The 18,769-nt window shown below is 40.9% G+C and overlaps 1 protein-coding gene across 1 annotated transcript in view; it reads left to right on the top strand.

Annotated features, from left to right (window-relative positions):
- The window catches only part of LOC147239419 (cytohesin-3-like), a 31,223-nt gene that overhangs the window by 8,976 nt on the left and 3,478 nt on the right, over nt 1-18,769 (top strand). The window contains exons 2-10 of the mRNA XM_086195083.1: nt 3,305-3,387; nt 3,653-3,717; nt 4,087-4,153; nt 4,295-4,413; nt 7,722-7,802; nt 7,904-8,016; nt 9,366-9,514; nt 9,648-9,759; nt 16,194-16,270. Of these exons, the coding sequence (XP_086051209.1) occupies nt 3,305-3,387; nt 3,653-3,717; nt 4,087-4,153; nt 4,295-4,413; nt 7,722-7,802; nt 7,904-8,016; nt 9,366-9,514; nt 9,648-9,759; nt 16,194-16,270 (866 nt within the window). The remainder of the gene's footprint in view (nt 1-3,304; nt 3,388-3,652; nt 3,718-4,086; nt 4,154-4,294; nt 4,414-7,721; nt 7,803-7,903; nt 8,017-9,365; nt 9,515-9,647; nt 9,760-16,193; nt 16,271-18,769) is intronic.

The raw sequence follows: 18,769 nt of genomic DNA, 5'->3' as shown, positions 1-18,769 counted from the left end.
TCATTTCACAAGAACTGGAAATTTGATTCCCGGCGGTCCAGCCATACAAACATCTTGAGCGTATGTAACAATGAATGAATAAATAAACATTGTGAATGTTATGAAACTGGAGATCGTGGACTTGTGAGGATTTGAGTGTGCCAAAGTGTCCCTGCATTAATTTCAATGCCATTAAAGCCTCTGGTTTCAGTGGGTTGCCAGGGACAGTTGTTAGTTTTGGGTGTGAAGAGCAGCAGGGGATTTACTCCTAAAAGTAGATTTTAAGGGATTTGTTTTTAGGAGAGAAATTACTAGAGCCTCTTGTTCTGTAGTGCACATGTTGGATTTTAAAGCTTTTGGACTCTCTCAACCCAGTGCTTGATACTGTGGATTTCAGAGTTCTCATGCAATGCATTCCTTTCGATGTCTCAGGCTAAAATGGATACAAGTCTTGGCTTGTTTTTTTTTTTGGTTTTTTTTTAAAAATCTTTTGCACATTTAACCGAGAGCACTCTCATGCTAATCAACCATGAGACAATCTGACCATCTTGAAGTCTGTTTACTATGAAGCATTGACTTGATTTTAGCTGATTATCATTCAAGCATGCACATGTTGGAGGTAACGACACCTCCGATGTCTCCTCCCATGACACTCAACTCATTTACTAAATGAGTCACAGAAGGTCACTGAAGGATGTGTGTTGATAATGTAATTGGTGGACCACCTCTGTAGAACCACTAAACAAGATTATCTACTGGAGTAAAGACATTACTACTGATTTTATACTCCACTTTATTATCTAATGCGTGTTTTGAGAGACCAGTAAGATCCAGTAAGAGAGGCCTGGATTACAGGATAATGGCATTGATGGTAGTCAACTTTCATTAATGGCAGTATTATCTAGTTTTCATTAGATCTGTACCAAATCAAGATTGGGATCACGGACATTGCAGGAGGAGCTACTGGTCATCTCCATTAGCTAATATATGGCCTCAGGCAAACAGAAACCACGGAGCTGCATGCTGTTAGCACATCACCCCTCAAAATAAATTTAAAAAAAGACTCCAAACATTAGAGCTAGACATAAAGATTTTTCACATTTTTATTGATCTACTTATTATTTTTGTCTGCTCTTGTTTTGTCAAAAGCACAAATCAATGGTTCGAGTATTTGTCTGTGCAGTTCAAATCAGAAAAAAAGAGTAATATTTACCTATAATGAATTTAAAACATAGTCTGCCATGTTTCCCTTTTTCTTGTCCGTGCAAGTGAGCGGGCCATTAGCTCCACGGCCGCCTCGGAAACAATGCTGGCTGAGGAATTTGTGCTCACTCATAGCCATTAAAATGAGAATGTGCATTTGCAAGAACAGGGGGCAGCAGTAGAACAAACACATACATCCTGGTTCCAAATTGTGTTTTTAGTAGACTGATGACTGAATGGCCAGGTAATGTTCAAAATTTTCCAGCTACTCAAACGTTTCTGGGTTTGTATTTTTTTTTGGGGGGGGGGGGGGGGGGTAATGCTAATCTACCCGCCACTTGAATAATTTACCAGCATATGAGTGGTGGCTGGTATGCAACACATCATTAGGCTATCAAATAGTTTTAATTTTATTTGAATTCCAGCATTAAACCAGTCATTTTAAAGGAATTATTCTACATTTTGAGATATGCGGTTATTTTTGTGGAGCCGAGAATGAGATGAGATGATTGATACTACTTATGAAGCCACAACTAGTAGCCAGTTAGCATAGCTTCGCATCAAGAACGAAAACAGAAAAACTGCTTGCCTTTTGCTGTCTGAGGGTAACAAAACCTCATGGTACAAACAAAATACAACATGCTATTTAGTTCATTATTTAGCTGTTTAGCTGTTGTTGTTTTTTTTAACTCTTGGACCCAAAAATTACGTTTTCGTTTCTTATGCTAAGCTAAGCTAAATGAAAGCTAGCTGCAGCCTTACAAACACCAGAAAGCCAGAAAGGCAGGCAAGAGTTTAGTATCGATTTTCTAATCCAATTGTCACCAAAAAAGACGATGAATTTCATGAACTAATAAACTACTGGAAATACAAACCCTTAAAGACACCTCTCCTGTACCTTCTCGTTGCCAAGTGAGATATCCTGTAGGATTAATTGACAGAAAGCGCTTCCCTAATTTCGTAGTATGTTGGGCAGAGATGAAGAAAAAGAAAAGAACAGCGTAAAAGCAGTGAACAGCCTTCAAACTTTTTCACAAGCACTAATTGGCTTCAAGATTCTCAGTCCTCACAGTTGTTGCGTAAGTGCTGTGAGGTGGCCAGCAGTTATAAACGCTAATTAACATCTTTGTTGTACATTCACAATGGAGGGGATGAAACATGGCCCACAATTAAATCATTAAAAACAAGGCCTGAGGAAATCCCTCCACTGCAGTTTACCTGACCCTCATCTCAATTACACACGTAAGTTAGGAAGTACCTTTGTCTCAGCGTTAATGTGAACGCCATCTGCATTGATATGAGGCTTCCCTGAACTCCTTTTACAAGCTGTCAAATTAAAAGTGGGCTGAACGCCTCCTTGTGAGCCCACTGACCTTATTTCCCTTAAATTGGTGCAGCCTCTCACCCTTGAGGGAAAATAACAAGTGAGATATATTATTTTTTTTCATCTCTCCTTAGCAACACGTAAGTACGAAGCTGTGATACCAGCCCCGTGCCATTTTCCTGTTGCACCTTTTAGCTGCCTCGCTGGAGCGAGTTTGCAAAGGCTCAACATGCCGCTAAAAATGTAGAAAATAGAACTGGAATATTAGAAGATGGAAAACACGCTGAAGAAAAGCATCCCCTTCTCTATTTGCCTGGAGCTTAAAAACCCTCAGGGCAAGAAGACATGTTAAATCACAAATTCATGTTTAATGTAAGAAAACTTAATCTGGATTGGTTTTATTAATAGAATTATCCCTTGGGCCAAGTGGAGAATGAGAGTAGCTCCAGATCACTTTCAAGTGGAATAATTAAGACCCTTCACCTCTTCTTGTTTCCTGGTTAATTAATAGTGAACACGCTGGATCTGGATTTGTGTTGCAGCAGTCCCTTCACTGTAAGAAGAGGATGAATCTTTAAACTGCTTTTCCAGCACTGGTGCGATCCCTAAGAACTCTTAGGTGCTAGATTTGATTTAAGGCTCGCTTCTGTTTTCCCTCATCTTTAGCAATCCTATTACTCTCCTTTTGATCTTTTTTTTTCTTCTGTTTCGCGGGATGCTGTGAGTGGAGGGAGCAACGTGAACCGTATACAAATGAGACTTTAAGGTTAGCTGTGTTTTCTCCATCATGTGTTTCAGTTCCTGATGATCTGTCCCTGGAGGAGAGGGATGAGCTGTCCAACATCCGACGCAGGAAGAGAGAGCTGCTCGATGATATTGAGGTGTGTGTTGGCTGTATAACGAACAGAAAATGAGGAAAAAATGTGTGTAAAAAAAAAAAAAAAAAATTAAAAACGTGCAGTATTCTGTCTACATTTGATTCATAATCTTTGACCTCCTTTTGCTAATCCACTGTGGGTCAGTCAGCATGTTATAAGTGATGCAAACTGACCTACTATCCATCCACTGTCTGGACGCCCATTTTGCTCACATGGCGTGAGACATTTTACCACTGCCCTGTTCATTTTCTTTCTTTCTGTCTCTCAGAGGTTGAAGTTTGAGATAGCCGAGGTCATGACAGAGATCGAGCAGCTGACGTGTGTCGGTGAGAGGTAAGCTGAGATGCTCTTTATTGTAATTAGCTTCATTCATTTACTGTATGAATGTGCTAATCCTCATATCTGAGTTAGTGTATTTAGCTCTAATTCTATTTTCTGCGAATGTCATAATTCCTGTTTACTTTCCAATTATTTCAATACTTTCTGTGTGTGTGTGTGTGTGTGTGTGTGTGTATGAGTGTGTGTGTTTCTCATGAAAACATATAAAATGGATTGAGCAGATGAGGAGTATTCTTCTCGGTTGCGACCATAAATAAATTTTATTGGTTGTGTTTGACCTGCAGGTACTTGAGGATGTGTTTTTTCAGTCTTATTGAGGGTGTAAGCAGATTCTTCCAATGTATCTGTACTTTAATGTTCCAGTAAAACGTCCCAGAGAAACAAACAGATCGCTATGGGCAGGAAGAAGTTCAACATGGATCCCAAAAAGGTAGTGCTATTTTCTCTTTTTGAATCCTGCAGTGGCTGAATTTGGTAAAAATTATCATCCAGTGTGCCAGTAGCCTTGAAATGTCTGATTTTCCTTCGCCTGTCCTTGTTTGAGATGAACAGCCATCCTCTTCCTCTCCAGGGAATCCAGTTCCTGCTGGAGAATGACCTCCTCCAGCACACCCCCGAAGACATCGCCCAGTTCCTTTATAAAGGTGAAGGTCTCAATAAGACTGTCATCGGAGACTACTTAGGCGAGAGGTGAGACAGAGCACATGCCAGCCATTCATGGCTGGAAAGACACAACATAATTGACCCATTCCCAACGTGAACCTCTGAGGAACCCCGGGTGTCTTGTCCTAACATGTAAACCTACAATTGGTAACAAAACAGTTATTCAGCTCATTTCAGGCAGGACAGTTAGATTATGAACATTCGCGCCGCCAGACTGAAAATTCGCGTCATTCGCGCGTTTGCATAGACTTTGAATGGAAACTGTTCGCGCGAATGCGAATCGGTGTGAACGCACAGTAAGAGTCTCAGACGAGCAGACAACTCTTGAGTTGGGTGTTTCCATATGAAGACAAGCAAGCACACAATAAACTGAATTAGACACCAAGAAAAAAAGATTATAATTTTACCAAATGATAAGCCTCTTTATAGCTCGATTTGATTCTTCTTTAATGTAGTCATTTAAACTAAAAGAAAAAGTCATAATTTGCATGTAATTTCGTGCTAGAGTAATCATCAGGACCATGCCTCAATATAGCTCCTCAATATTATTGATAAGATACGAACAATGAGGAATTAATTAGCTGCTCTGAACTCTGGTGTGATACCCCTTCACTGGGCTTTTTGGGTTTGTTATTTTTTACAATGTACTCCTATTGAACAGGAAGTGACGTGTTCTTGCGGTAGAGACAGTGTTGTTGTTTTTTTGGCAGCTGTCCTGATATGATAGGTTTAATAAACAAATAACAATATACAGTCAGACAATTTTTGATCAGTTGTTACCCATCCATCCATTTTCTTCCGCTTATTCTGTTAAGGGTCATGGGGGGGTGGAGCCTATCCCAGTGGCTTTCGGGCAAGAGGCGGGGTTCACCCTGGACGGGTCACCAGTCCATCACAGGACCAACACATAGAGACAGACAACCATTCACACTCACAGTCACACCTACAGTCAATTTAGAGTATCAATCAGCCTCGTCCCCTCTTGATGTCTTTGGACTGTGGGAGGAAGCTGGAGTACCAGAGAGAACCCACACAGGAACAGGGAGAACATGGAGACTCACACAGAAAGATCCCGTGATGGAGCCAGGAGTCAAACCTGGAACCTTCTTGCTGTGAGGCGACAGTGCTGACCACTGCACCACCGTGCTGCCATCAATTGTTACAATATGGCTAAGAAATTTGTCAGCCCCAAACAAATACAGGGAAAATGCACCATCGACGAGCTACATGTCTTGATTGACAGGTGGTTTGTGGAAAGTTCAGATCAGAAGTGTACCGCCATCACACGTCACAGAGAAAACAACCTCAGATGTTTCTCAGCCTGGGGGTACACTCCGGATTTGTTAAATACTACAAGACAAACGTCTGGAAAGTCAACATACTGTAAATACTGATATCTGATTTAGTCTTACATGAAGCTTGCCCTTCCTCTGTTGTGTCAAATGTAAAATTATTTTGTTCCTCAAAACAAGAACCTAAAACAAAGAAAAACACATTGATGTTTACCCGCTGCAGTTGATGGTCATGGGCCCAATTTTAGTCGGGAAGGTAGTCATGTGTCCCCCTGCCTGGAAATGTCCCCATCAGTAATTGGATGTTATCGGTGTTAAAATCAAATAAAAGTCCCATGTGCTCTACAAAGGCTTAGGATGGGAAAAGTCTTGCTTAAGTCAGCAATGAAAGTGTTATATAACAATTAAAGTATAAGTTCTGAAAGCACAATTGCAAAACTTTTCCAGACCTTTTTGCCAAATTTTTGCTCCCACTAATTTCCAAATTAAATGAAACGACACGCCTAACGCAGGTGTATATGCTGTTGACGAGTGTGAAATTCGTACGCTATCAAGTTAGGTCCGTGAATGCACCAACGGCAGTGTCATTTTGACTGTTGTCAGAACAGATTTGCTCTTGGATGAAAAAAAAAATTCAAATTCTCATTTCGTTAAGGCGATCCTAAAATGCTGAAAAGTCTTGAATTGAATCAGTAGTGCGGCTATCTGACCCTCCGCCCTTTCATCCATGCAGGAAATCACATCAACTGTATTATCTTCTACACTGAGCATCTTAGAGTGATGAAGTGAAGTGGCTGAGACAAAGAAACACACACACACACACACACACACACACACACACACACACACACACAATTACACACTCTCTGAATTAGGTTACGGCAGGGGACTCCGGGGACTCCTCTTGCTGGCAACCGGCTTTATTCACGCAGGATCATCAAAGAGGCCACCTACCCAGTGGAAATCACTCTAAACCCGGGCTGAGGGTTAACACTCCATAATTATCACTAATTGAGCTTATGCAAGGAGCAGGAACCTATCATTACATGCTGAGTGGAGAGGGAGAGGAAGAGGGTGGGTGACAGCTTGCAAACAGAGTGCACAACACAGTATAGAGGAGAAATAGAATGCCTTCAAGGAGGAAAGATAGTGATGGATGGATGCAGGTTGAGTGGGCGCTTGACTCAATTACGCCGCCAGACAGCTCTTTTTATTGTCCTGTAGCTTTGTTTGTCACACGTATTGGAAACACATATATGCACCCTTTTTATTTCACTTTTACAAACAGCCACCCACATGCAAGTTTCTGTGTGATAAATATAGCAAAACATGATCCTCCAAGGGCTTGATTGATTTTATTTGGCTGCAGACAACAGTCTTGGGTCCAACACGTTCATAAACACTCAGAAATACAAGAAAGGAGAAAGAAAACACTCCCAAGTTGTCATCCGAATAATTTGCTGTAAGCCTGTAGGCTACTCTGTACAGTGTGTTTCCACAAAAAACAGTCTAAAAATTCCTGGTTTCATTTGAACAATACACAACGAGGGGCGATGGTGGATCGGGATCAGGGAGCTTGAGGACAAGAGACAGGCTCAGACGAGCTGCGACCGCAGTCCGAGAGCAGCTGTTGACTTGTTCCTCCAAGAAAACCCTCCGATGGCCAAACAAACCTCTGATAAAAAGCAGCCTGTGTGGGTTTGTTGAAGCTTTTTCTCATCCGTCAAACACATTGTTCCTCCCCTCAGGGTGGAGAAATGCTCAGCACTGGCCAGCTGTTTAAATTACTTCCAGACTCGGCGTCCGGTATGAATAAGTTCACTAACATGACAGGAATGTTGAAAGAGAGGAATTCAGGTTGAGAAACATGGAGGAAATATGGTTTTCCCCAGCTGCTCTGTAAGTTCATGGTGTAGTCAGAGGTATTTTACATCTTCTTTTAGATGTTTTCACATCTCCTCCATGGTCTTGAGGAAAACAATGTCTTAAAGGAAGAATAATATCTGATTTGGAATCAAATTGTCTTTTTTTTTTTTCCAACAGGGATGACTTTAACATCAAGGTGCTCCAGGCTTTTGTAGAGCTGCACGAGTTTGCAGACCTCAACCTCGTCCAAGCACTACGGTCAGCTAAAAGATCAACCCAAATAGACGGAAAAGGGTCGTGCACCTACTTGTGATGTCACTCATGTAATCCCCCTACTCTCTTTTTTTTTCCTGCTGTAGGCAGTTTTTGTGGAGTTTCCGTTTACCAGGAGAAGCGCAGAAGATCGACCGTATGATGGAGGCGTTTGCTTCACGCTACTGCCAGTGCAACCCCGGCGTCTTCCAGTCCACAGGTTAGCAAACCGCTGCAATACATAGTTTGTCCATATTCACATGCGCAAAATGTGAAATCCAATATTTTGGACAATGTCAGTGCAGACCGCACAACAGAAAGACAGCCTGAGGCTCTATGACAGCAGGCGCTATGCGATGGCCTGTTTTTGTTTTTAATGCGTTTCGATCATTAAGCCGTAAGAGTTGCTGTAACTAAGGCTCGATAAGGATTAACCAGATTAGTGTAACTACACATCACTGCAGCAGATGAGTTCAGCAACAAACATCCATTATTGAAGAAGGCACAAGCCGGCTGAGTGATACATGGTCTTGTGATAAACAACAACAAATGTCAGTTAATAATTCAAGATGTTTTAGTGGAACAACCTATTGTGCAGAAGAATCCTTCGGGTGCAGGTTAGGTCCAGTGGAGGTGAGAGGGTAATGCACATTTTGTGAATAATTTGGGTTGTGCCGTATCATCTCGTCTATGATACAATATATATAAATTCTAATGAGCATTCCTCAAATTTTCCAGTTTATAGACTACTTTATTCTACTTGTCTACTGAGAGATCTATGATATAAATCACTGTTGTTAGTATCCCTACCTCTGTGACTTCGTATAATTACAACAAAAACTACACACACACACACATATATATATATATATATATATATATATATATATACATATATACTACATATATAATAACTAAATATACATATATATACATTTTTTTTAATTAATGAGATTTAAGGTTTTACAAAGATCGTGAAGGTGTGCAGACTGATGTAGATGATACATCACATCAAACTGATATTCTGTTTTGATCATGGTAGATGTGGTCTGTGTTGGTGGGCAGCATACGCGATTATTATTACTCCTCCTATGAGGTAATATTCCCACTAACGTTTGTTTGTCAGCGAAATTATGCAAAAACTGTATGGCCAAATGTCAACAAATTTGGTGATGAGTGCAGTCGGAGCCGAAGATGAAGATGTTAAACTCTGGGGCCGATTTGTTTCACATCAGAATTTTTTTATTTTTTTTTTTAAGCATTGGGTTTACAGCTTTGTTAGAGGTCAGCATGCTTTATGTGCCCCTCTTAATTTATGCTGCATTCTCGAATGCATGCATAAGTTTTGCTCCACATTTGATCTGGTGGTGTTCAGCAAGCAGATTCTGACATGAATAGAAAAAAAAAAACACATAAAAAAAGGCATAATACAGCATCTTTGCAATGCGTGTCTGTGTGTAAAGTGATCAACTCTCATTATATAAAAAATGCATGCACATTGCGTGTTACTACCAGTGGGGATGTTATACACTTCTGTTACTCCTTTGATTTGTTTCATGTTGATTTCAGACACCTGCTATGTCCTGTCATTTGCCATCATCATGCTGAATACCAGCCTACATAACCCCAACGTCAGAGACAAGCCCCCTGTGGAGCGCTTTATCTCCATGAACAGAGGCATCAATGAAGGAGGAGACCTGCCAGAGGAGCTTCTCAGGGTGAGGATACATTACAATGAGTCAGTGTGTTATTGTGTGTGTAATGACCACCCTGTCAGACTGACTCCATATCAAGGAGAATTCTTCCACAGCGTCCTGGTTTGATTGATGATTTCTCCCCTCGTGTCTGCAGAATCTTTACGACAGTATCAAAAATGAGCCATTCAAAATCCCAGAGGATGATGGGAATGATCTGACACACACATTCTTCAACCCTGACAGAGAAGGCTGGCTCTTGAAGCTAGGTATGTGTATCCATCCATCCATTTACCATATTGCTTATCTGTTAAGGGTTTGGGGGGCTGGAGCCTATCCCATCTGAAATTGGGTTAGAGGCGGGGTACGTCCTGGTCTGTTGCAGGTATGTGTATCCAGAGTCTCAAAATTAACCATGACAGTGTCTGTGTCAACAGACAGTGAACATCAACTTGATGAGGAGTGTCTGGTGTTTTTCATCCCCCTGGCGATGTGATTGTTGGTGGCAATAATGGCTGAAAGCATCTGATTTTGATTCTTAACTTTAATTTTTTTAGGCCAAACACTCCAAATTCCAAGCCTCAGATTTCAACTGTCCTTCACTTTGCCTTACACAATTAAAAAAAAAAATAAAAAAATCTTGTTTTATCTCTGTATATTTGTAGAACTTTGCACATTTAGCCTACGTGGAATTTTATGCATTTGAATTTTTAAGTGGTTTTTTTTTTTAAAGAACAAGAAATGCATGAATTTAACAATGATCCACCAACATTACAGCCATTTAAAGGAAAATGCCAACTTTTGAGGTTTACACTTATTGTCAATCATTGTTAGTGTCAGACAGCAGATAGACACCCCCCCCCCCCTTCCACTGTATGGCTGATTGCTAGTTCGCTTTGCTGCATCTCAGAAGTCATCAAATACACTCCTCTCCAAAATAGTATTTGCCAGCATGACTAGAACGAGCGTTGTGCTTGACATTCATTGTGAAAAAAAATTGCTGAAAATGAAGAAAAGATGAAAACTGCAGCCAAGCTAACGAGCTGTCCCGTGATGAACATAGAGAGCGGAGAAGGGTATCTTCTTCTCTGGCACTAAAAATGACAGGCAATAAGAGAATTTCCCCAAAAAATGTTGGCGTGTCCTTTTGTGGAGCAACTTCTTGGAGAGACAAATATGACTTTCAGTTTAGCTGCATATCATCCACTTTCATATAACCCTGCTCAGTTGGGATGAATAGTACGCTATTCCACAGAAGAGAGTCTATCCACAAAAATCAGTCATGAGACAAGAGAAGATGATATCTGAATGGGAGCACAAGTAATCATGACAACGGTTTCCTAGCGCTACCTTAAGATAAATTTCACTGACCCAACTTCTCGTGTGACGAAGCGCTAAAGCTTGTAAATTTGTTGGCCGTTTGTCCTCATCACATGTAACTGCCTGTCATGTTCCCCTAATTTTTCTATTAGCTCATTGTGAATCACAATTGTGCATCAATGTTAGATTCAATCGGTGAAATTAGGACAAATGCCGGTATTATAGATAATACTTTGTGTTACAGGGGTCCTCAAGCTATTTATTAGCTAGCGATCAAATTTAGGGACAACACAGTACAAGTTCATTGAAAATAGAGCTTAATATTTGTTCATTCACTCTTGTTAGTTTGTTGTTAGTAGTGCTGTGAATGTTTATGACGTTGTCCATTGCTATTTGCGTTGCAAATTTTCCAGCTATCCAGCCAAGCTCCTTCTGTGGTTAAGATGGTAGCCAAGAGCAGGTTGACGATGGAGCTCGTTATTTCTTGGCTGAGTCTCGTTACTCATCTTCGCTCACTCTGCTGTGAAGGCTTACGTTAGAAGGAGTAACTTTAATACAAATGTAACTATGACAAAAGTGTGTATTCACCCAGCCGGGTCAGTAGCATTGATCATTTATGAAATACTTCTCTGGGCGATGTCTTTTGAAAGAGAACACAGCGTAACGACAGATACAGCAAAGCTAGTGACCCAACAGCTAGCAAGAGTGAGAAATGTGAGCTCTATTTGTAACATTTTCACAAGGGATGTGCACTGACATACCTCATCACATTCATTTGACAAAGCTTATGTAGTTAGATTCTAACGCAGTCTAGTATTTTTCTTTTTTATTGCCATACAATATGGTTGGTGCCAAAGGTTGGTTGCTCTGAGATTTGTGACACTGTCTTTCCTCGTTCTTCATCTTGTGGCCAATCCCTGTCACTTACAGCATGCTCCTTTATGTGGCTACGCCTCCAACTTCTCTCTGTCATACTGATTTTTGTGCCGGCTGTGTCTTTCAGATCCTCCTGTGTTTTTTGTTCCTCACTCCCTCTCTCTAACCTTTCACCCTTTGCACTCTTTGTTCTGTTCTGTGATGGCTGTTCCCTCTTAAATCTCTGTATTAGGAGGTAGGTAACGCTCCCTCCTCCTCCATCTGCCCGCTTCATCACAGAGTGACCTCATACCAGCATCGGCCGCCATTAACCCCCAGTACACCGGCCCCTGAACATGCAAGCTAGCTGCTTCATCGACAATAATTGGCTTGTTGTGTTAGAGCTGCTGGTAGAAAAATAAGTCATGGCATCGTGAGGTGATGGGTTATCTCATTCAAAGGCAAAGCTAGCTGGAGATCAGTGATCGCTCGTTCTGCATGGGGACTGGCTGCATTCCTTAGTTTGGCTCTATAGCGGCCTGCATGACGCAGAGGGCTTGTTTCATGTGGCGCACACACATGCAGAGCACTATGTTTTATCCTTCAGACGCGTTTGAATAAAAGACAACTGCTCACCTCATTAAACCATGGTGGCACTTGCTACATCCTCCACCCTACATTCCTTTTATTATCTCGCCTGTTTTCGCATAAAAGCACTATGATTAAGGCATAAAGAGGGGGGAAAAAACACTCCTTTTTTTTGCAGAATTCACTTTATGAAGCTACCTTTTATTCAAAGAATTTATATTCAAACTGTTAACTTCCATAGCTACTTCCCAGTTCAACTTTGACACGCTCTACTTACTCCTGAGTTTGCATGCAGTTTTACAAGGCAGGAGACCATGATGAACATCAGTACTGCTTCACTTCTGTATGTATAACTGATTTAAAAGTCCAGCCTGCCTGATCACTCATGTTTGGAAGGGTTCCATCATAAAAATGGGAAATCATGATGCAATCATTTGAGTTTTTCCTCCAAGTAATATTTTCTTGTTTTGCTCTGATGTCAGTAATATCACTCCCTGGGGTCCCCTGAACAGGTCACTGTTCTGCAGCTCTGTACTATTAGAGACCACCCTGCACATCAAACAGCTCCACTGTAGCTATTTGCCAGAACATGCAGTCATGCTCAAGCTTTCAGTGAAAGAGCTTCTTCAGTCAAGGCAGCTGGCCATGCAGTGAAACAACGGAGACCCCACTTTATTTTTCCCCATCTTTTCCTGCCTCAGGGGCCTCAGCGCCTCCCACTGCTTCGCCCGTCCCCTGCACATCCCTCCCTCACTTTCTCTTTCCCTCTATCTCACCAGCTGCACTTGCCAGATCATTTTAGATCCAACTTTTCCCATTAGTGCATTCCATGCTAATTTTAACTGCATCACGGGGGAAGTTCTTATTCTTTGTCTGGATGAATCACTCTGCTGACTTGTCATGTAGTTCAATATGGCACGCTGCTGTATGTCTTAGAACATTTGCACTGTTTTTAGCGAAGACTTCCTTGGCGCTGCACCTGAATTCATCATCACCCTGTGCCCATGGCATGCCGTTTGAATGTGTTCAGTTATGCCGTAACCTTTGTGTTACCCATGCATGCTTCAAGTGTTGGACAGCTATGGAAACACATGCTGTAGTACCTGTTTATCATTTACATTTGAACTGAAGTGAGCGGAGCAGGGATGTCTAATCTTGTTACAGCTGGACTGTCTATTAGCAATATTTCCACTTATTTCAACCCAAACTCCCATATAATCAATAAATAACTCAGAGAAATGTGCACAATACTGTTGACAAGGGCCCAACCAATGAGGGATTTTCAGGACTGTTGGCAATCCTGTTATTATGAAGCACATACACAGTATTGCCATACTCATGTATCAGCTGAAGTTTTTTTTCAGTGATCCATGAAACGTTAAAAACTTGTGACAAAGATATGCAACGTGCACAGGATGATTTACATTTTAACAATAACATTTTTCATTTGAAATGATGGACGTCAGCGCATGGAACAGTTGCATTCCTTCACATATTGTAATCATAGGAGCTTTGTTGATACTATGATTTTCGGTGCTCATTCAGATATTAGCAAGTTAAGTTAAAAAAAAAAAGTTTTCCCCTCAAGTGGAGTTATCAACAATCTGCAAAAATAGGAATGAAGATAATGAATAGATTTTACATTTAAAAAATAAAAATTTCTGTCAAGAAGGACGTCAGTGCATTTATATACTTACTGGGTATTGAATACCTTTAAGCTATCCCAAAGCATCTTCATCTGAATTAGAATTATGTAATGAAAAAAAACAACTTTTTTTTTGGTTAGAAAACTAACTGATATAACTGATACCAATGTCAGCCACGCTGATATTACATTAACTGGGCTCTATTTTTGCCTAAATTACGCTAAATGGGAGACTGATTCATGACATAAATCACTCAAATAAAGAAATAGGTCACTTACTTCCAGTGTTGGGCAAGTTAGTCTTCAAATGTAATGAAATTACTGGCTCCTTCAAGAAGAATCAAATGACTATACTGATTACTTGGGTTCCAAAGGAATCAGTTGGATCAGGGGTAATGTTACTAGTTACTTGCAATTTAGTTAGTTGAGGGTGAGTCAGCAGTGGAACTAAGTTGCTGTCCTCCACAATATTCTGTAGCTGGCCTCGAGCTTCATCAGACCTTCTCCACTTATGGCCGGTGTTGGGCAGGAGAAATCTAGCTTGTGTTGTTTTGTTGAAGGACGTCAACTGGCACTGGACCCGCCAGTGGATGTCGAGGCGTTCTTCTCTCTGGACGGTATTTTCTTGACAAGTTTTATCGCGCTGTGCTGCCTTTTTAGATGTTCGACCAAATTGCATGTGGAGTTTTTCAAAGTTGAAGACATTTTGGTGCCGCGTAGTCAACAACGAACACAAATGTTGTCTTTTCCCAAGACAAACTCAAAATAATGATGGCACTTACAGTTAATTAACGCATATTTGTCTCCTCCATCCACACTTGGCTTGTTTACATTAGAAGCCGTCACAGTCGACTGCCTGAGACTTCAAGGATAAAAAGCTTCCCTTTTTCCAGTCGAGATGACGAAAACACTGCATTCTGTTGGCAGTGAAGTTACACGGCTGTTACGAAACATTACTTGGATTATCAACCATGATCTAACTACCGTTTGGAAGTTAAATTGTGTTCAAATACTCGGGAACAAATCGGATTACACTTCAAGATGTCAAAGCATGGAACGAGCTTCCAGAATGCATGTTGAGGGCTCCCTTTATGAAGAGATTGGATAAACTTTGGTCGACAAGGGATGTCATGTACAACTAGCGAGAAGGTTTGTAATTTATTTATTTTATATATTAAAGCTTTTTCCCTTTCATTTTGTTGAGGACTTCGAGTCTGAAATAGAGGATTTTTTTTTTATCCTGTTTTTCAATAATTTACAGTAACGTGTGACTGCCCAACACCGCCTATTTCTCTCCTAGATTCTTGGATTGATCCACTGGCACTTTATCAGTATTGAAAATAGTAAAAGGCTGAGTGGGACAAACCATCATTCAGACAATAGCAGAATAAAATTCTCCAAGTAACATAGACTGTATTTAACCAACAGTGCGCCGTGTATTACATGCTCTCTATCCAGTTAAACACACTGGATGCATCTGAGAGTAAATAATGCATATATATAATGTTGGATTTAACTGAAGCCTGCAGAAAATCTGGGTCAAGCGAGCATTACATATTGATTACATCACTAACGGCTGCTTTGTGCATCGTCTGTTAAGTCAGCAAACATGTTGCAAGCTGTATGTCAGCCACATTAGGTCTTTTTATTACATAGGTTAATTACATCACCTTTTGTGTCGTTAACAGGAAATCCAGTAATCCAAATAATCTTGGATTACTGAATGATTTTATCTGATAATACAGGCTGATGGAGAAACTGTCCTCTATAAAGAGATTTCCTTGAAGAGAAACATGCGACACTCTACGCTTGCTTGATTCTGAGCAAGATGTATATTTAAAAAAAAAAAAAAAAAAACCTGCTCCACAGTACTCGTGAGAAATTTCCGCTTCCTTTTTTTCAAAATATCAGCAGAGAACTTTCTCATGTCAACCTAATGAAATTGTTAAAATCTCTCACCAGCCAAAGTTGAGTCAGTTGAGTCCTGCATGACTTGTCACATGTATCTGGTGTGGACATGAGATTTCTCCTGGCAGTGAACACTGGTTTCAACTGTTTTCAAAAGCCCCCCTCTTTTCCTGCACTGGCCAAGCTGAGCCCTCTGAACTCCCTGGACTGGGAGGGGGTGCTAGAAGGCGTATCCAGCCTATGATTGAGCCTAATAATGCAGAGAGCAGATGATCAGAACCAGATGCGGCGCGTGGAGTTGAGGTTTCCTGCAGGTTAACCTCCACAGTATAAACATGGTGGCCTCCGCAGCTTGATCTCAAATATGGCACGTTTTTCTTTCCATAGGCGGCAGGGTGAAGACGTGGAAGAGAAGGTGGTTCATACTGACCGACAACTGCTTGTATTACTTTGAATACACAACTGTAAGTAGTCTGTATTATATGCACATTGTTTTTATCATATCACATGTAAGATGTTTTTTTTTAACTGTTTTATAGAGCACACATGACCAGTTCCTTTTGCTTTTTATCCACATAATAAAAACATAACATAGTGAGTGGATCGCAACAGAGTAGGCTATTATTTTGCAAAATATGCCTATTTGCATTATTAAAAAAAATAATTACATGAATATATTGATACCTCTGTCAAGTTTGAAGAGGCAACCAAGGTATGTTATCTTAGCTCAGCATGAAGATGAGGTCAACAGCTAGCTACTAAAATAAGCCTATTAAAAGCTGAACAAAAACAGTTTTTGTTGTATTTGTAGTATATATTTGTAGTATTTGGCTGAGGGCGTTGGCTTTGTAGCCCCAAAAAACATAACAGGTCATCACTTGGTCTTCATAAGTGGTGGGGGGCCAAGTACAGTGCTAGGTGTATTCCCCCCTTTTTTGTCTTATGCCAAGCTAAGCTAACAGGCTTTTAGCTATCGCTTCATATTAGTCAGCAGAGATCGTTATTGTATTATTCTTCCCATGAAACCAAATTTCCAAAGATTTTCAACACCTTTGCTCATACACTCAATCTCACACACACACACACACACACGCCCACACACACACGCCCACACAGTTAAAGACTGGGGCAGAGGTTGTCGCCTTACAGCATTGCTGTGTAACAGATGCACCCCCTTTGCCTTAAATGGACCACACTCCAATAATTAACATGAGGCATCATGGGAAACATCTGCAGTGTCTACACATCTGGCCCATCTAAGCTATATGCATCTGACCTACACCCCACACTTTTCACCAGGCTGACTCCCCATGAACACACGCAATTCCTCAATGCACACAAACACGCATAATCGCATGGCCAAACGTGTTTGCATAGGCTCACACACACACACACACACACAGACACACACACACACACACACACACACACACACACACACACACACACACACACACACACACACAGAGTCAGCCAGCCAGCTGTGAGAAGCCAGCTGTGAGCAGCCGTCCTCGGGCATTTCTTTCCCCCTGCTGTGCCCCCTCATTAGTAGGAAGATGACAAGCAGGATACGGGGCTGTTCCTCAAGGTCTCCCCGACACACACACGCACACACACGCACACACACACATCTGTCTGGCCCTGCAGACACAAGAGGGAGTTGTTGGAGGATGGAGAGTGTAGGGTTACGTCTCCCTCGGGGGCTGTCCCCTATGTGACCATAATGAACAAAACCTTTAATCGTCACATTGATGTGTCAGTTTGATGCATTTAGGCTCAATATGATAACATTAATATAATACTTAAAATACCTTGCCACAGTGGCCATTGAAGGTGTAGCACAGCATTAAAGGTTGTTGATGCATGAACTTTGTGATGCTAATATTTTTTACAAAGTAAATAAAAATACCGTGGTTGTGAAAATAGTAATCTTCTGTTCATTCTCTGCCACATACAGGTAATTAATGCACCATGTATTATTTAATTACCTGTATGTGGCACACACATTTTAACACCATAACTATGAAAGAAAACAATTCAGTTCTTCCAATGTGATCCATCAACAAACAAATGAGATGCAATTGTGCTAGCTGGTGTTTGATAGTAAACTTAAGCAAGTTGGGCTGTGAGCTAAATGCTTTTATTAGCATTCGAACATGCTAACCATATTAACAGGCTTTAATCTTAGTTTTACAGGTGCCTAGTTTTAAACCATAAGTTGTTTGCTAGTTTGGAGATTTTAGCTGTTAGCTAGTTATGAAGCTTTCGTTGTTAGCCTGTTGTGAACCTTTAGCTGTTAGGTAGTTGAAAACTTGTGTTTTTAGCCAGCTGGGAAACTTAGGGACATGATATCATGTAAAATTAAATTAAATTAAATCGATCATTTAATGGACTAGGTTAATTGGATACTCTAAATTGACTGTAGGTATGAATGCGAGTGTGAATGGTTGTTTGTCTTTGAATGTTGGCCCTGCGATGGACTGGCGACCTGTCCAGGGTGAACCCCACCTCTCGCCCGTTGATGCTAGTAGAGGCTCCAGCCCCCCCGCGACCCTTAACAGGAATAAGCGGAGGAAAATGGATGGATGGATGATCATTTAATGTAGCTGTCAAGCTATTTCATTCACGTTGGTAGCCATTAAGTTACATGCTAAAAAAATATTGTGCCACACTCTACTAGATACGAAGCTAGCAACTTATTAGTCATTAGGATGTATCCTCAGGGGACCACAAATATCATAGCAATCAATACAGTGAATAGTTGTGGTGATGATGACTGATGTAGTCAAGGGGTTGCTAACAAAAGCACCAAAGGTGTTAAAATGTATTCGTCATGACTGACACTTACTCAGCAGAAAGCCACTTAAAGCCTCATTGGAAACTTTTTCAGAGTTGCCCCTGATGTCTAGAAAACCAGCCTTATAGAAATCCAACTGAAAAAAGGATTTTTGGAGACCACAGCT

This window comes from Aulostomus chinensis, chromosome 23 (assembly GCF_037954235.1).
Source record: "Aulostomus chinensis isolate RoL2024-O1b breed Wild chromosome 23, RoL_Achi_v1.0, whole genome shotgun sequence".
Lineage (NCBI taxonomy): Eukaryota > Metazoa > Chordata > Actinopteri > Syngnathiformes > Aulostomidae > Aulostomus > Aulostomus chinensis.
The sequence above is the reverse complement of the archived record's forward strand: the minus strand, read 5'-3'. Positions and strand labels throughout refer to the sequence as shown.